This window comes from Eleginops maclovinus, chromosome 10 (assembly GCF_036324505.1).
Source record: "Eleginops maclovinus isolate JMC-PN-2008 ecotype Puerto Natales chromosome 10, JC_Emac_rtc_rv5, whole genome shotgun sequence".
NCBI lineage: Eukaryota > Metazoa > Chordata > Actinopteri > Perciformes > Eleginopidae > Eleginops > Eleginops maclovinus.
In genome coordinates, this window is record NC_086358.1 from 11388315 (window position 1) to 11412930 (window position 24616).

The following is a 24616-nucleotide window of genomic DNA, read 5'->3' on the forward strand; positions in this document are numbered from 1 at the left end:
CGCCATCAAATCCTGTCTGAGAGTATCGTAAAGTCACGGTGGTGAAAGAAGAACGCTTTGGAGTGTCCACAAAAGAAGCTTTTATCTTCTGGGAAGCAGAGGAATCAGGCTTTAATTTTTTTATATATGTCGATATATATATTTCTTTTGTACATGTTGAAATTCTTACCATATGGTGGCCGTCGATGCCATGAAAATAGATTTTGGAGGTAACCAAAATCATTAGAAATCAGCAGGAGGCCACAGTGAATGTACACGCAAGATTTCATGACATTGCGCTCTGGACAAGAGAAGGAGGTCGAACATATTTAAATCAACTGCTATTCTTCACCTGGGATGGGAACTGGCTGGTAGGTTTCCATTCTTTTCCAACGAGCTGAAGAGGCACTGTAGTCCCATAGTGTTTCTGCTTTGCTGTTGGTCTGTGATGAATGGTCGTGCTCAGAAGACTCCCTGTAAAAGAAAACGTAAATACCACATGAGAATACACAGAAAACTTCTAAGTGTTCCTCATTTATTCTAAATACTCTCTGCATCTGTTAAAACATCTTTTTGGACACAAACAATAGGAACATTTTCTAAACTGATTTTATACAAACAATACTGATAATGAGTTCCTCCCCACTATTAAAAGGCCTGAGCCTGGTGTCTATTATAACAGAACACAACCTGACAGTACAGCTGCCATGTAATATTTTATGTCAGTTAAACAAAATCACACCACTTGTATTTGATGGCTTTTCTGAGTCACCGCACACAAATAATGCTCTTTGGATGTTTTTTGGTTTTAACAACGGACAATTATCTCCACTGACGAAATACCATCTACAATACGTCTTTCCTGGACACATGTTCAACTCCTTTTTATAGGATGTCAAGATGGAGCCGGCTCCTCTGCTATTAAGACATGAATACAATAATCAGTACTCTCAGACATCAAGCAATGAAAACCTGAAGCCTGTGGTGAAACTGTAACCACCCCCTTTTCTCTCTCAAGCTGCATGCATCTCCACAGCTCAGGAGTTTAGAGCGTGGAACTGTGGTTGCTGCTGCTGCTGTGATAACTCCTAACACAGGGCAAGTGTCCAGGATGCACTGCAGGGATTGGATGAAGCTATAGAGCATTGTTCCCAGCGTTCTTTTTATCTCTTCTCTCCGTGTTCTGACAGGGTGTTAACTGAGCCTCCAAGTGGCTACAATTCCTGGAGATCTGCTGTATTCCTACACATTTAAGGCTATATATGTCCCTGAATCCAATACTGAATTGCACAAGGGTGCAGATAGGAGTAAAGAAACACATATTCCACTTATAACTGAGATAGAAGCTGCAACAAATACTAAACAGTAAATCATGAGCACACAGAGAGTCTGAATGCAATAGTGAGCCACTGGAGGACATTGCTAATAGTGTTCCTGCAGTAATCATCTCCCCGCAGCAGGGAAGCTATTTCCAAGCTTGGGTCTCTTACTTAAACAGCAGGGGGTGTTTGCACCATTTGTTTCAGTGCAAACATCCTAAATCAAATGTTTGCTCATTTTCTTTTTTGGTTTTCTTCCACTGATGCTACACCAAGCGTTTCCAAACAGCAGGGAAACAGATTTATTTGGAGGGTGATGTCACTGTGAATAAGTTAGGCGTGTGGTCTAATCATGATTTATGGTATGTTTGAGTTTTATTTCTTAATTCTGAATCAAATTTCAAACACATATAAACCAAAAGAAACCTCAAGGGAGCACAGATTTTTATTATTATTAGCAGCAGATTCAAGGTTTTTTTCCTTCGTGGTTCACATCAATGCTGTCTCTATGATTCACCCAGCTAAATTGCTGAATCTGCTTATTATCTGACTTTCAAAACCCAGGTCAGACACACCCCCTCCCCCTCAGCTGAGCTTTGTTCTGGTTCTCCTCTGAGGAAATCACCCCTCTGGAGTTGATCACAGAGCCTCTCCAGCTGATAGGGGAGAGCCAGAGGTGACCAGCTCAGCAATCTTCAGCCAGCTCCAGCCTGATGATGAGAAGCAGGCATCTCTCACACACACACACGCGCACAGACACATGCACGCGTGCATGCACACACACACACACACACACACACACGAGGGAAGCTTCCTACTCTCATTAGTCCTAGAAAACCACACCGTCTGGGGGAGGTGGGCATGGTGAGTAAGGGAACACATGACGACCTCTGTGAAAAGTACGGATGGATAAACACAAATGATGAGGGGGAAACAGGGAGACATTTTGACGGAGAAAGGTCAAATCTAAATGATGCTTATCCAATTCATGAGAAAACACACATTTACACAGACGAGTGTCCTTTTTTGTGGTCCACGTCAACTTTAAGGTTCACCATACAGCGGTTCCTTCCCCAACTTCAAAGTCCACAAGTGAATGGCCATTTTGTTAATGTGGTGTGCTATGAGGTTTAATTCCCGCTTATAAATGGCATTATATTAGTGGAAACAGTCTGGAGGCTCAGGTTTTTCCCTGTGCTCGGGAGAGACATTTGGTAAAGTTGGAGTGTAGCGTGGCTGTGGTGTGTAAATGGCTTTTGTTAGCTAAAATGTTATAAGAGCCACCCGAAGCATTAAGGGAGCGGTAAAAGTGGCACGACAACCCAAAGCCTTATTTATACGTTCAATAAAGAAGAGTGTAAACAGAGTTCTTAATAAAAGCAGAGTACTGGCCATGATCAGCTCCCTTTATGCTCCTGCATACACAGGGAGGGTTTGTGCCACTTATATTGCCTCCATAAAATCAATGCTAGGTGGAGTGTGTGTTCTTATACGTGGTAATGTGACTATGTGTGTTTGTTCTTGTGTGGGTGACGGAAATGTGATACAGACCCATGACTGTTTGGAGTAATTAATTAGTCTTTCCCCAGCAGTGTTGTTAAGAAGAGAATAACAAAATCTATTGTAAAATCTGTATGTACTGCCATTGTTTGGTTGTTTTACTGGTGTATCATACGTACATAGATTAATTGGTTTGCAGGTCAAAAGGTGTCTAAACTGGGTTACATTTGATAGCAGCGTTCTAAGGTCAGAGGGTTGGGGATGTCCCAAGGGATCGCAGGTAAATCAGTCTTGATGATTGACAAGACCATTAAACACAAGATCGGGTTTATCGGATTTTTATATATTTTTTCTATAACTAGAAGACTCCAGACCCTGCCAAATGCTCCGTCTCACTATGTTTTTTAAAGTGAAAAAAATCTGTATCCGCCCCATGGTTTGAATCAGCTCCACATTTGATGGATTCTTCCTTTCCCCATGCTTCACGCTTCAACCAAGTTTCATGGAAATCTGGCCAGCTGTTTAATCTTAAAGACAGATAAACAACCCAAACAAAAAATAACCCTTTTTGGTCGAGGTTCAAAGACATGTGGAACTTGTGACAAGGGAGGCATTTCTTGTTCATAAAGATAAAAAGGTAGTAACCTGCAGTCTAGATCAGGGGTCAGAGATGCAGTTTGTGACCACTACAAGTAAAGCCTAATTGTAGGTCATAATCACCTGTTGCATAGGGCTTCAGGTTAAGTGAAGATCAATATAGGAATTTGTAGAAGAGGCAAGGAGGGGCAAAATGATCAGGTCATTAAATAGAAAAATTAAGATTATAAGCACATCAATGTTGACACAAAGGTTAGGATATCATAGCACACAAAAGGTACTGTTTTGGTTGTCAAGACTTGTCTGTTTTAACCTTGATAGGCTGTGTAGCCTTGTGTATTAAATCAGTGCTTGCTAGAGAAGATTACAGCTCCTGATGATATTTCACAGTCAATCTTTACCTGGTTTTATCAGCTCTTCAAAATGTATGCATTCGCCACAGCCTATGAGATACTGGTCCATGGGAACACATGACCTTCCTCAGTTCTTTCTCAGATGTCAAGATATCCTTTCTTAGTGCCCTTTCCCATCTCACTCTGTTCCACCAAAACAAATCAACAACTGTTCTGCTGTATTAAACCGCAGAGTGTGCTTTCTCACAACTAATTGTAACTCACTCCTTGACAGGCAACCATGGAATAAATATATTCATAACAATCTTTGCTTTACCAAATGGCATACGTTTCATTTCATCTGCACACTTGATAAGGCTGTGCCCCACACATACACAGGTCCTGCTGAGATGGAATACATCAGGCTACACATCAATAAATAGCCATCCTAATCACAGTCACCCTTGCCTGATGGCTGACACAGGAATAGAACACAAGGACATTCTCCAAAGTCACTTTGACAGCAATTCTCGATGATCTTGAGAATACTAAAACAACGCATTGGGCAGCTTGAATGACACTGTTTGTAAACAAAATCCCCTGAATAGTTCAAGAAAAAGAGTATAGGAGACACACTTGAGATGATCCCATCATTGTTTGACACGGCTGGACACTGTTTAGTTACGACTCAAAGCTCCAGAAGGAAATGGGCTTGAAATAAGAGCATGTGGAATTAATTATGGCAAAGCAATGAGTTTAACTGGCCTGTTTTAAGCAGAACTATGACACAATAAAGACAACACGGGTATTTAAAAACAACCCTTTCCCTGGTTACATATGGAAATGTGTTTTGGATATAGCAAATCTAATAAAATGATCACTTTTTCTACATTAGCAACATGTATCCACTCCCATTTTATCCAGATTCGGGGGATGTCTTTAATCAGAGCACTGACAGGATTGGGGACAAGATCAAGGAAAGGCTCTGAGCCAAAAGTTGGTCATGAGGTCAGCCGACAGGGGGAAACTTGGTTAATGTTTATGGCTATTGCTCATTTAATAATGGGTGATTGACAGGCGTGACACAAACTCAATCTATCCTCAATCAGAGTGGGCAAAATATGCTAATTCAAACAGAATGGTGATTGGGAACACAATAATAAATGATACATTGAGAGGATGCTTTTTCATAAATGACCTTGGGGACAAAAGCAATGAACTCTGATGTCTTTGCTTATCTCTTTCTTTCTCTCATCATCAGCACTGGGACAGATCATTATTGTCATAATTGAAAATGTAAAAAAATGTAGATAAATGCCTGGTTCCAGGTTCCAAAGACAACTTCAAATTGAAAAGCAGTCCAAAACCCAAACATTTCAATGTGATATTTTGGAAAGAATAGTTAATACATTCATTAGTTGTGTGATAGAGTATTATTCATCACTTCATTTTTAAGAAAGAATGCCTTATTTTCAATGAACCCAGTGTCTCAAAGCAGAACATCCTTATAAAGAATAATCCTTCTTTGGGACTCTGGATCACACAAAACAAGCAATTACAGACACCACCTGGGGCTGTAAGAACTTGTGATGAACATTCATTATTATTTTCAACATGTTATAGTCTTTAAAATGAATGATTAAAAAAAGCAAAGCAGTGAATTATCTTATTCCAGAAGCTGGACTTAATGTACTGCTGATCACCTAGTCAACCAATCTTCACCTTGATCCTTGTTTTTGTTCTTGATGTTTTATGGGGATAACCGAGCAAAGGTGAAAAGTGCATGGTAATCTTGGCTTGAGTCCACGGTAAACATCTGACCCATTTGGGGAACATTAAGTCAACACCCTGAGGGTTGCACTAGGAAACATAAAAACCTGTAGGTGACATCATGGTAATGGGATTCTGCACAAACTGGAGAGAGGGTCTCCTTAAATCAAATCTTATAAGGTAGCAGTGTGTCAAAAATGACAGCAATGAGAGTTGTTAATGGTTGAATTTATAGAATTTCTTAGAACATATTGACGGTCATAATCAAGCCATTTAACACTGGGCTCCCTCTACTGGTAAATAGTTCTTTGTGTGTTCTCCCTCTTCCTGTTTCTCTACCCCCACCTTGTACACTGAATTAATTTACCGTCAAACTAGCATGATGTCAGCACATAATTACTTGATGGGAAATAGATGGACCTGCAGCACAAATTCCCCTTGGCTCAGCAGGAGGTTAATGTTGTCCGAGGAACCTGTGCTGTTACGCCCCAGGCAGGTGACACTGTTACGCTTCGCCTGCTGCGAGGGGCTGTGCTTGCTGCCCAGTATGGCGCCTGTGTGCCTTAGCAACTAAGGTCAGAGTCACAGAGAGCTTCTGGAGCAGAGCCGTGTGAAAGCTTGTTAATATGGTCCCTAAGATGGATTCAATTTACAGCGTCATGGGAAGCCAATGTCTGGCACAAAATTAAACCACAAAAAAAGAAGGAATAAAACATTAGGCAACACTAAAAAAAAGACAAAGAGAAAATGGGGGAACATATCATCATATGGTCAGTTCTCAAGCTATTGTACAATATGTGGAGGGCAAATATCTAATTATGTCAGTGGTATGTCTTTCTTTGAAAGTCTCATAGGATAATAACAATAAAGATAGATATCACTCTGAAACTGATGCAGCTTGTGCGATTTCCTCCATTACTTGATCTCCAGAGAGTTCAGCAATACTTATTTAATTTCTATTCATTTAAGTCATACAGTAGCAATATTTAAATAATTTGAAATGTAATATAAATGTTTTTTACACCGTAATTTAAAATGTGCAGTGTAAAACAGGATTTGATATTGCCTCTTCTTTTGAAAACCTGAAAGATTATAGCAATCTTTGCCTGGTCAAGTATGGCCTTGAAACTGTTGTCTTTATGTAACTATTCTATGTGCACTTACTGCCTCACCTTAAAATACATCAGAGGTCTGCCTGTGGAACATTACTCAGAAAGACAAAGCAAACGGTTGGAGCAGAGCTTTTGGACTAATGTTTTGGAATCCTACCCAGAAGGGAGGTAACCTGTCTTATCCCTGCTTTTCTCTCATTAAAGAATATGGTGAAATCAGGGCAGATGCCGTTTGCTAGGCTGTAGATGGATGATGTGGAAAAGTGAAAGACAATGACTGGGCCTTCACATGGAATCAAGTCAAACTGGGGAATGTTTCCCAGTGTAGTTCAGTATCTGGAATTGCGATTGATGCCTGTTTTTGATTCCTATTCACTGCTTTGGCAGGATTATAAAAATGAGACGCTGATGTGATTTTCTAGCTGGAAACAAAATGAATAAATTAACAAGGACAACATGAGAAGCGTAGTTTCTTTTTTGTTAAAAATCCTTTGACAAAAAGTGATATAAATCTACATGGATATTTATCAAATTCAATCTTACTAAAACAGACAAAAAGGGGTAAATAGACAATAAAAACATATGGTTTTACTTTGTAAGCCATAACTACTGTAAAGTTGAAAACAAATGGGCCATTTTGACAACGTAAACCCATGTATGCTACTTACAGCAATAAAACAGCAACATTAACAACACATGTACCAATGTGACTGCTTAATGTGCTAGATGTTAACCCAACAGTAACCTCACGGAGATTGCCAAAGCGTTTAATCTCATTATTATATTTTAAAAGGCATCTTACTTTCTAAGTCTCACTCAATTGTGTTTCAATTAATAGAAAAAACATTAGCTATTGCTTTAGGGCTGAGCAGCTAACTGCTTATCCCCGAATGACTAACAAAGTTAGCTACTAAGATAAATAACTTTGAGCTAACTAAGTATAGCAAACTTTGTACTTCGTTAAGAAAAATAATAAACTAGAAATATCTGTATGAAAGCAATATATTTTCCCAGAAGTTGATGGAGACTTAACCAGAACTACTCCACTCCATGCTCAATTGTTTGCTAACATGTTGGCCATATCAGCTTTAAAAGGTGGAAGGGCCCAGTGGACTTATTTCTCCATCAGACAGTTTGACCTGTCATCTCAGAAAGAGCACAGGTGGAACAAAATCCATGGTTAAGACTAATTAGACATGACTCAGTTATATTAAGTGAAATAGTTGCCTAAACCATTTCATGCAGAAAAGCCAAACACTGGGTCTGTTAATCTAAAGGATATCCAGTTGTTAGTTATTCTTGTGGCCAGAGAAAGCGCTATCTGACATTATATATAGCATATGTTATTCATTATGCCCCACCTTAAAGTGCGGCAAAACAGAACACAAGAACTGACCTGAACAGGCTTATAAACTGTCACCTTTAGTGGGTAAACACTGATAGGGTGTAACTTGAATTTACACAGATAGATTTGACACTCACAGGAGATATCTGAGCCAAAAGGGTTCTCCGAAGAGACAAGAGAAGACGCTTGGGGAGAGCTGCGCTGAGCTCAACTCTGACCTTACTGGGTGTGAAAGTCCAATGAGAAAGTCCAGAGCCAGCATCAGGTTTCAGCTTGTGTGTTAAACTTGGTCAGGGGGAGGAGGGTCAAATAAGTCCAAAGCAACTTCGAAGAAATTAATGCAACATATGTAGGGTTAGGCCACATGAGTTCTATAGCCATTTCCCTCCACCCTTTATAAATATTCCCACGTTGGATCAGCAACTGGTTGATCAGTCTGTATTAATTCACATCCACACATGAGCCAAGTCTCCTTACTGGCCCTGTTGGTTTCAACTATCCTGAGCAACTCATCTGGAAGCTCTGAATACATTCACACTGAAAAGATACAAACTGCATCTGACTAGCTCTGACTTCAGATGGGTCACCTCAAGTGATAATGTCTCTCTGGGGAGGACATGGTTTGCTGTAGGAATGTTTTACTACAGTCCAAAAATACATTCTCAGCTCAACTTTCATTTGTCTGAGCATGCAGCATGCAAGCTGCATGAAGAGCTCGAGGCAGACAGAGTAATGTTGGTTATAGCAGTGCAGCTGCATGGCTTGTAAATACTGGCTGACACTAAAATGTGTCAACCATCGGTGGAAATCCTTCCCCAGTAATCCCTGGGTAGGACAGAAACGTACATAAGAGAGACAGGGAAAGGAGAACCGACAAGAAAGCTCTAGGGGCAGTGTCATGAAATATATATGCAAACATGACATTGCATAGAGTCTAACTACTCCATCTTTTTTTTTAGCAGCCTTCGTTTCCTGACAGCCTAGTCAAATTCAGCACAGTCTGGACACAAAAAAAAAAGAATGATTCCTACTCAATATGCTCATCACTTGCAGTAAGCTGCTTCTACTTTTTTTCATAAATCAAACAATATTTTTGTCATAGTAAGTAAAAAGAAATTAGAAAATGAAGCCCAAGCCCTGTACTGCATATGTGAAAGTGATATTAAAATGTATGTCATATATATCTTTCTTCATTGTTTCTTTTGTGATATAGGCTAAGCTCCCTTAAAGCTGTTATGTTCTTTTTGCTTGATGAATTTCGAATCATTATCAAGATATGAAAATACCCAGCTCTTAGCAAAACATTATGGCCATATCGCACAACACTATTGCTGATTAAGTTTTTGAACAATGACCAATGGTTTCATCACTTACAAAGTCATGCATCACCCTGCACATTTTGATTATTTTTGTCAGTTAAACACAATCTCATCTCATGTGCACTTTTTCACACCACTCCCTCCATCCATTTTTCTCAATCAGTATGGATTACCCCCAAGCAAGTTGATATCCTGCCAATACAGATGGGCTCAGACATTCCCAGCCACACACACACACACACACACACACAGATGTTTATAAAGTCTGAACCCACAAGAACAAACCTATCAAGGCCAACCGTCTGATGACGACAAACTGTTGATGAATAAATGAACAACTTTTTTACTCTTTGATCCCAGTTTTACACATTGGCCCTGGCTGGTAATTAATTCCCATGACTCAACAGTGAGTGTCGTGACAGGCAGATGGAAAAGGTTTGCTGTAGGTGCCAATGCTCAAGCTGTTGATCATAGCCCACTGTGTAGTGTTCTTGTTGAATCACACCTATAGGGCATGGGCCATGTGATGGAGATGCATGAGTTACAGCCCAAAGGGGTGCAATCCAAGTGTGTGACAAACACACAAAAGAAAAGACAAAAACACACACTGCTGCAGACATCGACATTTCCCCAGGGCTCTCAAGCATCTATTTTTCATTTGATTGCTGGGATGTCATTAACTAAAAATCTACTTGACTTCTTAAGGTTAAAAAACATTGTGGATTTTTGGTTTCTATATTTGCAACTAAAGTAACGCTGGTATTCGTCCATAATTGAACATTTGAAGTATCTTTGAAGTGCCTTGAAAAACTGAAGTATGCTTAAAGCGCGAGCGTAACGCCTCAAGTGCTACCCCTGATTACCAAAGAGAGTTTCAGCATCATCAATTATACAGCGTCTCTTCTCCTCTGAGGTGCACACACACTGGATGGACTGCTAGCTAAAAAAGAAATGATGATATGCCTTTCAGACACAGAGATTGGAGAGAATGAGAACAAGCCATGAATTTAGAAAGTTTGTTTACACTCTGCCCAAACATGTGTTATGGATCTGTAAGTCTGCTGTACTAACACAGGCTTTCATAAAACATGATATACCACAAACAGCCAAAGGGGAGAGATGAATGAAGAATAGAAAAGAAAAGACACTGCAGACCGCACACAATCACAAATCCAAAAGGGTTCTTTGCTAGGCATAACATCGTTCTCTTGACGTTTCCACGTGAAAACAATATATTTTTTTAAAGTGTGACAATCACAAAGTGATACATCAATTAAGAAGACAATTAATTTGCACATAGATCTTTCAAAGCCTATAATAGGAAAGGAAAGACACATCATCGCCTCTTACCTTCAGCAGATGTGGAGACCACGCTGTCACACAAAGCGACAGATAAAGCCTGAAGTGCTGTCAGAATAACACACTTCAGACTCCAGAGGTTCATGATGCCCGGCTGAAGCGTGGACGGGACTGGCCAACTGTTTCACTGCATCATACAATCCAACAACAGCTGATGTACAAGAGCAATCCCCCCCACCCACCCCCCCCAAAAAATAAAAAAAATAAAAGAAATAAAACCACTTCCTGAAATATGATCAAGTAAATGAGCCGTGTCTTAGGAAATCCCGAGGACAGCTGATTCAACTCCCATTCACAAACGTCCAAGTCAAGAAGCAGCCGCAAACAAGTATGACATGTAAGGGGAACTGAAGAGCAACCGGGGAAAATGTTAACAAACACACAAGCCGCCGCTGTATCAGACGCCTACTGAAATGACATCAATTGCAAGGCAATTACTGGTGAGAAGTGTTGTCTTATGAGTAGGGACCATGTGCTCCATGAAACGCTCTGCCAGGTCCTAATGCCACCTTCCGCGCCTATTATTATTAAACAAGCAGGAGCAGCATGAAGCTAACACAGATAAACAAAACACAACATCCGGTCCGAGCTTTCACAATAAAGACCCCAAATTACACATCTTTGAAATTATGTTTGTACGATACAATTAGAAAAATCTTAAATACATTTACTTAAATTAAACTAATGAAGGTTAATTTGATTTGAATTACTCTTCTTTGACTTATCCTAGAACGAAAAAATTCCACTTTATCTATAATGAACGTTTATGGCTACGTGGCTCTCATTTCTATGGATTTTATTTCCCTTCACTTAAACATGTACAGTCAAATATGAACAGGTTCTATTTTCATAAAACTGAGGATTTCATCTTTTTTTTTTTGTATTCTTATTGCAAATTGAATGTTTGATCATATTATGTTTTGAAATGATGGTCATGGGAAAAGGCAATTTGAACCTTGCATTGTCACTTGCACTTGTAAGTGGATATCCCAATAAAGCAAGTAAATAATAATAGGAATTCATTTCAACCCATGTGCCACAACAATCTGAAGGTTGCAGCAGGGCACATGACTCAAGCTTGAAAACGGCATTTTATTTTGAAGGCAAACTATTTAATTTCCGGCCTGACTCTGGGTATGCACTGCTTAACTTGACCCAATGTGCTGATAGTCCCACACATGCTGTGCTGATAGTCCCACACATGCTTAGATTTGAATAATGTGGCCTACACAGCCCACACTCACAGATTTTACTCATCGTTGTTGTGCATACATGTTGTTATTGTGTCAGAGTAAGCTAAGCATAGTGTGAACAAAAGTGTCTGTTTTATGAGAACGGAACAGGACACAAAAAAGTGGTATGACTTTGAATATATTTACATGTTACGATATCTGATTCAAATATATTCATGAGAGTCACAGCCAGCTACTCGACGTACAGTATAGATGTGACCCATTCAGACACTATGGCCATCCACCATAGACATCCACTTCAAGAGGAAATGCAGTCAGAAATAAGGCAGGTGTTCACATGGGGATGAGTTCCTGAAAGCTTTTTTTCTCCGAACAGAGGAGAACTCTGATATGCTCGATGTCAGGTAAAGTCACAGCAGTACATCCAAATGTTGGCTTTTACCTTTTGAAATAGGAACTATGGGGTAGGCTACAGCCTTTTGTCATGACACTCAGAAACCAACATTTCTCAAAGTCTTCTTTCGGGATTAAATAATAATCGAAATGAAACACAACTGAGGAGTGTTTCCCGGCCTGCTGATTTGACTGGAACCCAACATTCGGCTATAGGCTGAAAAAAAATGCTGATCTTTTGCTCTTTTTAAGAACCAGGATGCCTGAAGGAAGATAAAGTGCAGGCAGTAAAAAGGGGATTTCTGTTAGTGTGAGAAGACAGAAAATAGTCAATAATAAATCCTAACTCCATGGAAATGATTCCATCTAATCTTTGTTATTATGTCAATGCATTTTTGGGGAAAATACATCTCTTTATTCCTGGAAAAACATTTATGGTTTTGTTTGGAATAAAAATAAACAACATATAAAACTCAAATATATATATAAAAGAAAACATGTAACTCAATTCAAATATAGCATACCTAAAAGTTTAAACAATGACATTGCATAGTGAAACTTTCTTTGTAAAGTTAAATAGCAAAACAACGCACAGTAAATCATTTCTTTAAGCAGCAGTCATGGTTCATAGACGTTTTATTCTACTTTGCAGTCTAAAATTACTAATTTTAGAAAGAGAGGAACATTTATGAACCATGACTGCTGGTATAAATGAATTTCCTCTCATCCAAAAACACCCACATGGAATAGAATTCACCAAAAACAGTCAGTAGTGATCATCGTTCTCCTCCAAGACATCAGTACAAATTTAGATGGATGAAACAGCTGGACTATGAAGGAACTCTGACTTAAAGGCTAATGAGTAAAAAAACAATTAGGAATAATGAGGAGCGTCTGCTCTGTTGTCTGTTATTTTGAAAATAAATATACACACATTTCACTTTTGATTTATGCCAACCACTATCCAATGTTTAGCACTCTCACTTTGGATCACACACATTTTAAAATTGCAAAATGGCGCGTCTTAGTCCATCATGGACAGGGACAAAAGCTCAATTCAAATCTGCATTGTCCATTAACAGGGCATTTCCAGTGAGAAGAGGTCATATTCCTCCGTCTTACAGCTCATAGCTGGCACTGGATAATAGCAGAGCACACTTCAGACTTCATATTTGCTGTATAATGAGGATGACGGTTAAAGAGTGTCCTGGAAGGGACTGTGAAGCACAATGAATGTTTCTGATCACTGCTCCACATCACATGAGATCATGTGAAAGTGGTTGTGTGAGGACATCAGCGCTTACTCTGCATCCCATTACTTGAAGTATTCTAGAAAGAAAGGCAATTTGCAATCAAGTGAAAAACAAGATAACAGCGATAAACAGCAGACATGACTGTTTTTTTATCAGAAGCAAATCAGCGTTTATGGGGCTCAATGTGGTATTTATCCAAAACAGAATGTTAGGACAGGACTTAATAGATTCCTTTTGCCATCTTCATTTGTAATTGCATACCACAAGGGCTTTTAAAACAGCTGATGCACAGGGAAAAGCATCTGTTTTTCTAAAAAGAATGATCTATGGCAATGTTTCAAAAAACCCAGAAGGTCATTTAACAAAACATAATGCTTTTTTGGATTTTCAAGATCCTTAAAGCATCAACAAATCCTGTCAATAAATCTACCCTGTTTTGAACTGCTATTTTTAAGAAGGACATAATTATCTTATGGCTGGATTTGTACAACATATCAGCATGACCAGATGTGAAGAAGAATTCTGGAAAAACCTTCAAAGCAGCAGTACAGTAAGCGATGTTAAATGACTGTCTGGACATTCTGAAAGATTGCCTTAGATTTATCTCATAGAAAAAAACAGATGTTAAGTTCTGTTACTTGAGAAATGTTGATACATGAGAAAAACAAAAGAGGGCCAAAAGGACATCATCTTGTGTTCAGCACTGTCAAAGGGCAAAGGTCACTTCATCAGTCTGCCATGCAATGCTACAGGCTCTGTCACAGCATCTCTTCATCTTCTTTCAGCTGTTGTTCCTTTGAAGAATCTGATCCAACAGTGTCTGTAATAAGAAAACAAAAAATCTGATTGTTAAAACCCTTTGTGGCTATAGAGCACCAGTCTTGTCCTAAAAAAGAAATGTGGCTTTTTTTAGAGAATCCAGGCAGACAAACAAACATTATTTTACAGCTTCAGTTGGAAATCATCCCTTAACAGGTTTGAAGCCTGCTGTCCTGTCACCCACATGCTCAGGTTTCCAGTCTTTTTTTTTTTTTAGGACCCTGCTTGATCTCTGGCACTGCCTCTCTTCCGTGTGTTATCTGCTGTAGCAGCAGTGAGGGTGGAGCAGCTGCGTGTGGGTGCAGCTCTGCTGAATAGTGGCACTGCAATGTAGCGCTCTCTGCCACTGAAGGGCCTTTTGTTTCACACTGAACACAGGCCTCATACACTCAGCACAATGACACTGTTCACAGTTGTTCTCCATAACGAGAGAAGGGTGTATGGAGTGTTTTAAGAGAGAAGCTAAAATACCTACAGCAATGAAAACTGCACTGGGTGATATTTACTGATCAAAACTACAATTTCTACCATTCAGAAAACTGCATAGGAAGTATTTTTTCTTTTATTAATCAACTTTTCTAATCAAACTGCTCAGAGAAATGCAAGAAAATAGAACAAGTATGGCAACAGCGACATCTACTGGCAAAATAAAGATTCAATATTAAATATAATTAAACTGTATGAAAACTTCCCCAAACTAATGTGTGCACCATACGATATTATTTATCATATCATTTTTAAAACAGAAAAAGTTCTTATCATTCAATATTTTGTCAGAGACAATTGTATTTGTTGTATTAGTGATGTGTTGCAGTATCTAATTATTCATCTGTTTATAACTCCACTAGGCCAACATTTCCCCCTCAACAGAAGAACATCCAGAAACATGTTATACATCGAATTTACATGCTGTTCATTGTGTTTCTATGGTTTCAAATATCTTTCAACCTTATATGTGTCTTTTCAGGTATGATGGACTTGCTAAGCAATGTAAAGCCATCATTTCCAACAGTTTCATTGCTGTGTAGTTTGTCCATAACTAAAAAAAAAATCACCTTTTGCCAGATTTAATTGAGCTTGTATGAAAAGGTGTTTTATTACTTGCTTAACTGCCTGTGGGTCATATGAACAATTAATGTGTTGTTCAATTTCCCAGGCAAGTTGTTAACACTCTGGCTGTAACAGTTTTGAGGTAACATGCTAATTGGAACTGAATGTTTTAATGGAATTCAGTGCATCATTTCGGCATACACATTTTTTATAAAAACCTCAGGGTGTTCAACAAAGGCAAGCCTGGTGCTTCAATTCTAAGAGATGACCTCTAAAACCTTAAAGTCAGTCTGTTTGCTCTAATGAAGTTAATCTTGTTCTATTTCATTCTTTAATATCATTTTCTTCCCCTTACCTACATCCTTGAAACATCATCTTATTCCACACACTTTCCAAATATCCCAAAATGTGTATATTGCATCTTTACAATAATTAAACATATACTATTAAGATGCGGGTTGGAAGAAGCAGGTTATTGAGTTTTAAAGGGTGTTATCTATCAATGTTTTGAAAAACAGATGAAGAGGTTACCTTTTTGAAAAGCTCAACTCGCTGTCTGTTTGTCAAACACACCTCCCTTTTCTTCTCTTCCTCTTTTTTCCTCTTACCCTCTCCTTGCGTTCTGTAACAAAAATAACAAATGTGTGTCTTTTATGGTTGTTGGTAGATTTGCAAGTAAATAAAGCATATTCTGAATAAATCCACAGTCTAACACTTCCATCTAAAAATACTTCCTAATGGTTGAATATACCATAAAGCAAAAAAAATAAAGAACTGGGCCTGGAAGGGAAATAAAAAACTAAAAATGACTAGAGCAAAAGTCTTGGCAGAGGATCAAAAGCAGTATGTTTTGAAAGGAGATGTCACCGATAGAGGTTCTGGGTTCCTTCACACATAAAAGCAACACAGGAGATAAGGATGCATCTTCTTATAAGAAGAGGCACCAGACATTGTGCTGAGGTGTAGAAACACTCACCGCTTAGATCTCAGCTGCACCTCTCTCCCAGTCAAGGCTCTATCTCTGGGTTTCAAAAGGTTATCTGGAAACGGGAACGTATGTACATGAAAACACACACACACACACACACACACACACACACACACACACACACACACACACACACACGACACACAGCGCTGATGAGTTGAAGGCTCAAGATCATGACAGTATAGCTTTTGCTGATGTTGCACAGACTGAAAGCCTCCTCTCTTACACAAAAAGAACAGAGAACATGTTTAAATGAAGATTTTCTCAGGATACTTTATGACGTATTATTTCATCATCATGCAAGACCATTGAGGTTCCAAAATCCGGTATACATGAACACTCATCCATTTTCCCAGCAGCCATTGCCCACTGGTGAATTTTCTGTCATGGCCACTAGAGTGCAGAAAGAGCTACACAATCACTGTCACACATCTTGAAATTCATTATTATTGCCTGTGAACCCTGGACACTCTGAATGGAAATCTCACCAAACATAACACTGCGCTGCAAGCTTAACGACATTTGAAGGTCACAGAAATATTTGAGCTGAAATTCAATCACTCTATAACCTTGTTACTTAATAGACGAGCACTTGCATATATATATATATATATATATATATATGCAATAAAACAATTTGTTTCACATCTTACTTCAAGTGGCTTTTATTGTAATTAAGTCACAGCTCTCTCCTTCATATTTTTCCCTTACAGTTGAAAAACAGATTCAACGATATATTAGGCTGACAATGTCCTTGTAATACTATTCCTGTAAAGGCAAACCAATCCCAAAATAAAGAAAAAAAAATTTAACAATATTTTCTACACATTTTTTATATTTTATTAAGCTTTTCTATGCAATGAAGTGTTGTCATTGAGCAGTTTTGGTGTTTCAACTACTAGTAACTCACTATTTTGGGTTTCTGAAGATGGTTTTAGTGGATTTAGCAACTCTTAAAGCAATAAATGAATGTGTATGTTGTGTATAATTGAGCAAAATGTTACCTATACGCAACTTGAATACCAAAAATGTTGATGTGGGCCATTAAAAACAAAACATATTGGCTGAATTGACTTGCCCTTTGTTCTGTGCCTGTATGTGTGTGATTACGATATGGCAAACAGCTCTTGCAGCTGCAGTAGGACAATGTGCAGCAAAGTTGATGAGTGAGGTGAGGGTGCTGCTGGCACAGTACCGTTCAGAGAGGTAAAGCGGCCACTGCGGGCTCTCCTCTGCCTGACAGCAGCATCTGACCACAGGTCTACAGATCCTGCCAGCTCCCTCCTCTCCTGTGCCCGTCGCTCCAGCTCTCGCAGTCTGCCCTGGGATCGACTGATGAAGTCTGGTCTGGACCTCTGCAGTGCATTCTGCCAAGACCAGAAACATATTGCTCTTTTTGACAAAACACTTAAGCCCAACTTCCCACTCCAACTCCCCCTGCAATATAGCTCTTGGGCCCCCCTTGGAACACTCCAAAGGTAGCCAGTACAAATGTGATTCCCTTTTGCTGACACTTAAGAGTACTTTACTTGGTTTCCAGCCATGGGGTCAAAATCCCCAAACGGGGTTAGGATCAACCTGACGGGTCAGATAATTAACCACATGGGGATTTAAAAACAACACACTGTTTTCAACACTCTTTGGCTGTACTGATTTCAACCTGTGTAATAAATAAGATGCATTCAGGTGGCGTTAGAATAATTATAAAAATGAGGTACACACTGAGAGAATCCACATGAACACCTTCTTGGAAATTTGGGGAGCATTTTGCTGTGACTTGCTTAGTTCATGTCATATTATGCAAAAACATGCTGGACAAAAGTTAAAATATGTCTCTCTTTATTCACTCTAAATTATATTTCTGATATCTTTAACTTTCATTTGGCATTAGTTTGAAACTGTTAGTTGCTATTAAGGTAAAGAGGCCCAGAAAATATTTCCTTACTCAGGATTACCCTAAAAACAAGTTAGGTAAAGACATATTTTAGTGTTTTTTAGGGAAATGACAGGTGGAAATCAGGGACAAAATAACTAAAATAAACTTTAAAAAGTTTCAGCATACTTGGATCAAAAAACTAATCTTCACTTTTAAAATACTGAGAGCAACGATTTATAAGGCATGTTAACAGAACACGAGGTCAGTAGAACAACTTCACATGTGATCATCCAGAGAGCATGTGAATGCAGCATTAGACATTGCATTGTTCCAAAGCGATACACAAATTGTCTATCATATCTATTTGCATAAAATTCCCAATCTGATTGTTTTATTTTGTGAAAAAAACATCTGAACTCACCTGTAGAGAAATAGTCTGAGGTGACCTTTCAGTGTCAGGACTCAGTGGAACAAATGCAGCATGGGGCTGGTTGTGACTCTCGATTGGTCTTTGATCTGGATCTGGATGTGGTTTCATACATTTCCCTTCATCTATCACAAACAAGTAAATCAAATTATTTGCATTTCATTTACACGTGCCTTGGCTTCAGATGTCTGGGCGCAATGTGCAATAGCCCTCTGGGCCTGCCATGATATATTTCTTCATGGTATAAATCAAATATTCACAGTATGGAAGAGCCGAGGATTTTTTACTAGATCTGTTATTGATTCAATGAAGGGCGTAGCTCTGAAAACAGTGTTGCGCTTGCAAACTTGACAGTTAAATGTAACATGGATCAATGTTTCATAAGGTGAGAAATTCTGATTACATTGAGGGGAGGAGAGAAGTTATAATACCTGTATTTCCTTGGGGTGACACAGCAGAGCCCTTCTCACAACTTGGGGTTTTCTTCTTACTAAGTTGTGTTTGGAGTTTGATATTTGCTATGATGGCAGCTGCATTGAGAGCAAGCACTTCCTCTTGAGACTGATTCGAGTTCGGATCTGAAACACAAGAGGACTTAAACGTAGGTGAAGGGACGGTAAAGCTGTGGCAGACTGCCATTTGGCTGCTGGGCGGATGTTAAAACTATTTTATAATCCCTGCCTCATTTTAAGGTTGACTGTATCAAATGTTAAATTGAAATAACGTTGCCTCCGGCTTCTGTAATTAATTGATGAATCTCTCAATGAATGTGATTAAGGAATCATTCATTATTTCACACAGAGCAAAGAAATCGTGAACAAAGAAACAGCAAAACACTTTCTTCTTACTGTACATATTCACCTGAATAATTAGCATTCAAAAACAACCCATCATTAAACATAATACAATGTGTTTCTTGGTTCCTTTTTAGGATATCGTAAACACTTCCCATTTATTTTAGAACTGTTGTCTCAAAACTAGGACTTATGTCAGGCTAAGGCATAAAATGAGGAGTTCAGACTTGATGCAAAACGTTCAATTCCAAATTTAAATCCTGAAATATCAAAAGATAAACCCAACAACATCATCTTGGCATTTAATGTTTAGCTGAAGCATTGAATATAAGAACTTGCATATTGATGTTTACATTTACTAACTGAGACTTGAGATAAAAACTACCCTATACCCTACTTTTAAACAGCTCTGCATTTATTTAATGGAGAATAACCTTTAATATTAAATCAATTAAATTGTACATTTTTATTTTTAGTTAATAAATGTATTTACTTTCTCTCCAAGGGTTGAATAGGAAGATCAATAGCACTCTTAATATTTTTGAGAGGTATTGATCTTCTTATTTAATCCTCAGCACAAAAGTCTATTTACCAAAATGTAGAACACAACTCATTAAGCTAAATCTTTCTGTAGTTTATCGAACCACAACCAAAAACCAAGCATTAATCATAAAATACAAAGCTTTCTGGGACTAGCCCCCAAATGTGCCAACAGAGTTTATCCCCTCAGTAGTATACTACAAAGAAAAGTACCTAAATGTAATAGCTACAGTACTTCACAGGATCTGGAAGCCAAACATGATTCTAACCCATCCTAATGCATTATTGTCACCATGTTTAGGAGCTTGTGATTTCTCGTCCTCTCCTAGGCTGTCAGCGGAAAAGTGAGACTAATAGATTATACATGCAAAGCGATGCGTGGGGGAAATGAAAGAAGGTGAAAATGAGAAAGAGTGTAGGTACCAATGGGCCTCTGCGTCAAAGCAATGCTGTTTGACATTGGTGCAGATATGTGTCAATTGCACTCAAGGCAGCAGATAAAGGAAAACTCAAATACAATATTACTGTAGAATGCCTATCAATAAGACATCAGTTAATAGACAATATCAAAACTGAGAGTTCAACCCCAGAACATTGCAGAGTGTGTAACAACTTCAAGCGAGAACACACAAACGGCACAGAGGAGATGTATATTTAGACACCACCATCCTTTGAAAATTGAGATCAGAGACAAAGGGAGCCTGTGTGCTGACAGGAAGACTGTCAAGGAGACAGAGAAACCTACCTGAGGCCTTGATGAGAGTCAAACTGGGGGATGCTCTCCTCTCTGAATTCTCAGACCGCCATCTTTCTTTCTGGCCTCCATTTGGTGTGTCTGCTGCTTCGTGTGCTGATGACGGCCGGCTGAAGACACTGTCAGAGTTCACGGGTTGGATATTGGTCTGTTGTGGAATCCCAAAGCTCCATTTCCTGGTGGCTGGTTTTCTCAAAATGTCCTCGCTTGGCTCAGTGTGTCCAAATATATTGCCATAGCAGCTCTGTGGTCTGCTCGGCCTGCCTGATCTCTGTCCAACAGCCTCTGGGGAAACCTCAGGTGCTGCTATAGCAGGGGGACTGCTGACAAGAAGCTTCAGAGTGGATTTGTGTAACGTCCCACCATTTTTCTCTAAGGTGAATGTATTTGGTTCTACAGCAGAGTTTGGCATATTGTTGGATTCTACAGGGTTATATGAAATGTGTGGTGAATGGTTCCCCTCACTCCACATGCTGTTTTTCTTGTGCACTCCCTCTGTGTAGCTGTGTCTGTACTCCGGGTGCCTCAGGGTCCCGGCCCCTGCCTTAGCTGGACTATAGCTCTCTCTGTGCTCCGTCACTTTGATGATGGTAGCCTTTCTTCTGAGCACCACTGTGTCAAAAGCCTGGGTAGTTGGTGAGGTTGTGCTTTTTGCATTCATGATAGGGCCAGACGTCATCCTCTGCTCTGTCACTTTGACTATAGTGGCCTTCCTCTGCACAGTGACCTGCCTGGAGTTTGGGTCCATGGGTTGGTGGGCTAGTGGTGGAGAAGGGGAGTTGGAAGAGTGGTTTCGGCCAGGCAAACTAGCCGATCTGCACACTTTCCTGGAGGAGATGGTGATGGAGGAGAACCCTGCTTTGTTCTGAGGGATGATTGTTGTCACAGCAGAGTTTGTCTGTGAGGCTGTGAACAGTGGGACTGTTGCCCTTATAGGCTGAACACAGCTTGTCCTGTGAGCGTGTGACTTGTTTGTTTCTGTGTTGCTTGTCCCTTGCAGCAGAGTGTGTGGTTTGCAGGCATCTGCAAAAGTGTTTCCATGCAGAGGAGGATGCTTGTGGGGGTCTATGCTGGTTGTTTTCGTCAGAGGGGGCTTCCTGTTCGCATCTGAGCTTGTCCCTCTGGGGGGCTCATTGGACTGACTGCCTCCAGGGAAAGCTGACACCCTCTTGGTATTCCAGGCTCTCCTCAGAGCTTGCCAGCCTACAGGTCTGTCCCCTTCAGCAGCAGGAAAGCTTCGTTTATCTGGCACCTACAGCATGTGGATAAAACAGATTCTAAATGAAAAAGATACTTCATTATGCATGGAAACTCCATCCCACCCTTCTGTTTTTGCTAATGCCTGCTGCTTAATGTTTAGTCATTAATCAACACAGCAGAACATATGCTGTACAGTACGTTCATCTGGTCAATTGAGCTCTTGTGTGGCAAGTACAGAAAATGCATCGTAACTTCATTTGCTACGGCATGACATATTGACAACATGACATATCTACTGTATAATGGTACATTCAAATAGGCAGTCAGCTGTCTTGTCTTCAGGGCTTTGCTGTTTGTTCTGTAGTCAGGTGACTCTCCCCATGCTTGACACAGTGAGGCAAAGCCAGCACACAGTGTGACTTATCCCTCACAGAAGCACAATGTGACTCTATCCTAAAAAGAGATGGAAAAACAAGAAAAAATGCAAGGATTCTGGTCCTTGGCCCAGAGGTTTCTAAAGGTGTTTTTTTTAGAGCACTAAGAAATGCTGATATGTCCCTATGCGCAGTAGTAAATAATTTAAAATACTTGCTGCAGTCCACTGATACATTTCCTTGATTACGATCAAATGTAAACAAATGCACTCATTAAATAACTTGAGATTATGAAAGTGATAATTAAAATTGCAGGCAATGTAGTCCACATCTACTAAAAGGCCAGAATTGTTTTTTCCTTTTGGCAATGCTTTGGATAAATGCCTTTAAGACAGCACACAGACTCTGACATCTCGGCAAATAAGGTTCATAAAGCAAAGAGGTCTGCCATCAGCATTTATGTTGATCACAAGTCCTCTGCATTATTTTTTTTCAGTGACTCAGGAATGGCAATTCCATTAAAGCTTGACCTGCTATATTTTCTATCATTTGTTTCAAGTTCCATTGAGCATATTTGCTTTTTGTTTGTAAAATGTAAGTAATGCAATCTGAAAAGAGGACTTATCTTTTTTCCCACAGAATGCTACACTATACATTTTTATTAATTTCCCTCAGCTTTTGAACAGATAGCTTGCACCATCAGTGATTATTTACTGCCATTTCTTGGACTCTCTTTTGGCATAAGTAAGTGTTCTGAAAATGTAGGAGTCTGGGGGTCCCAGAAACAAGTGTATTTTAACTAAATGAAACTTTTGTCTATTGTATGTCTCAACATTCTTTTTCTTAGTAGGAGTGCATTTCAACCTTTTTCACAGTTGTGGTTGTAAATAAGGCCCTTTGTTTTTTTATTCTCTTTACTTCACTATTATCATATTTTTAACCAAATGCAAACTTAACTTTTACATGCAATGTATAAAATAATTTAATCTATTTATATAATAATGCTCTAGCAGACAACTATTAGAAGACTCAGTGTCCTATCAGTGTCCAGGCTGACATACTATGCACTCCCAACACACACAGACCCACTGATACAGTATCCATCATCATCTTATCTAAATGTAAAAAACAGCGTAAAACAATCATACGATAGGTATAACAAGTTACCTGTTTGAATTTGGGAGAGTCTTGGTCAGGTGACTGCCACGTCTTCACACCCAAAGCACTTAGACTGTTGTGACTCCTTTCCACCTCTCCATCTATGTATAAAAGCAAAACAAACGAGCCAATGTCACATTGCTCACAAGACATGCTCTCTCTCTTTCACACACACACACAAACACAGCTCTGGCGTTCCTTCCTGTGTGTCAATGTTGACAGTGTCAATAATTGACGTTGGCACAGTAAAGTGAATCTAGCACCACCCCAGAGCCACTTCTCTGCAACCTCAGGAGACCAGGCAACTTCACTGGTCTGCCTCTCAGCCCTGACTGTTACTCCATTGCCAGCCCGACGGCATGTCTGTCTGCATTTCCACCTGCTGCTGTTACCATGGCGACTGGCTCTCACTTTGGGATAACCCCTCGAATGCTGTGCGGATAATCTGTTTTTCATTTTAAGTGAGAAAACAAGAGACAAGGTGAAAATTGCACCACTTTGTAAATGTGATCACACCTGAAAAACAAAGAGATGTCCCTACACAGGTGTCCTCTGGTCTCTCACTCACATTGTTCCACTTGCTGCCATCACATGTCTCATATCTTTATATGTGAAGGGCCCCATATTAACTTAAAGAGCCTCTCTCATTACTTCCTTGCTCGAATTACCTTTTTTTCTGGATCAACAGCAGCTTAACATCCCGGAGGAAAATAAAGCAACAGGACCATATGGCAAACACCCTCTGAAGTCACCACCCTCCCAATGTATTCCTCATCCCCATTAAGTTTAATCTAAATAGTATGTGTGAGCAGAGTGGAAATTGGCAAGTCTGTCTAAACATGATGGCCCTTGGAGCACAAGATCCAATTTTACTATCATCTGTTCATTAACATTGGGGCCATTTTGTACAGTAAATGTGACTTTTGTGGAGGAGAAGTTCACTGAGTGTCTGAAAAAGACCTCAAGTCGGATTCTGTAAGGGTTGTCAGGAACAACCAGAAAGAGGGAGAAAAAAAGGATGAGAAAATGGTGGGATAATTTGCTAGCTGGAGTGTAACCGAGTCAGTTGGAGTAATTGTGGAAGGAATTTCTGATAGTCTCATTTGTTTTTCGAATGTGGAATCGTGGGTTTAAATGTACTGACAGCTGAGGAAAAGAAACCAGC

General features: G+C 39.5%; 2 protein-coding genes across 6 annotated transcripts in view; both read right to left on the bottom strand.

Annotated features, from left to right (window-relative positions):
• Nucleotides 1–10795, bottom strand: part of LOC134871398 (disintegrin and metalloproteinase domain-containing protein 12-like) — a 68363-nt gene extending 57568 nt beyond the window's left edge. For 4 of the 5 annotated variants that reach the window (XR_010166683.1, XR_010166681.1, XR_010166682.1 and 1 more), the window contains exons 1-2: nucleotides 10624–10795; nucleotides 332–453 (exon numbers count right to left, since the gene is read on the bottom strand). Coding sequence is in view for 1 of the 5 variants with exons in the window: in XM_063894172.1 (XP_063750242.1) it covers nucleotides 332–453; nucleotides 10624–10717 (216 nt within the window). In the remaining 4 variants the exon portion in view is untranslated. Of the gene's footprint in view, nucleotides 1–331; nucleotides 454–10623 lie in introns of those variants that run through there. The other variant, XM_063894173.1, reaches the window with a different exon arrangement.
• Nucleotides 10796–11807: 1012 nt separating this feature from the next.
• c10h10orf90 (chromosome 10 C10orf90 homolog) lies at nucleotides 11808–23645 on the bottom strand. Its single transcript, XM_063892709.1, has 8 exons — nucleotides 23461–23645; nucleotides 20711–21971; nucleotides 19063–19209; nucleotides 18626–18756; nucleotides 17524–17695; nucleotides 16317–16380; nucleotides 15872–15962; nucleotides 11808–14291 (listed from the first exon to the last, which is right to left on the bottom strand). Exons 1-8 carry the CDS (start codon nucleotides 23602–23604, stop codon nucleotides 14253–14255), a joined length of 2049 nt encoding a protein of 682 aa, XP_063748779.1. The 5' UTR covers nucleotides 23605–23645; the 3' UTR covers nucleotides 11808–14252.
• Nucleotides 23646–24616: the final 971 nt, after the last annotated feature.

Excerpts from the sequence above, each read along its gene's own strand:
- c10h10orf90 (XM_063892709.1), bottom strand. The coding sequence starts at position 23,604 with ATGTCTTGTGAGCAATGTGACATTGGCTCGTTTGTTTTGCTTTTATAC. Across the intron at positions 21,972-23,460 it reads ACTCTCCCAAATTCAAACAG|GTGCCAGATAAACGAAGCTT; the intron begins GTAACTTGTTAT and ends CACATGCTGTAG. Across the intron at positions 14,292-15,871 it reads GAGTTGAGCTTTTCAAAAAG|ACACTGTTGGATCAGATTCT; the intron begins GTAACCTCTTCA and ends TTCTTATTACAG.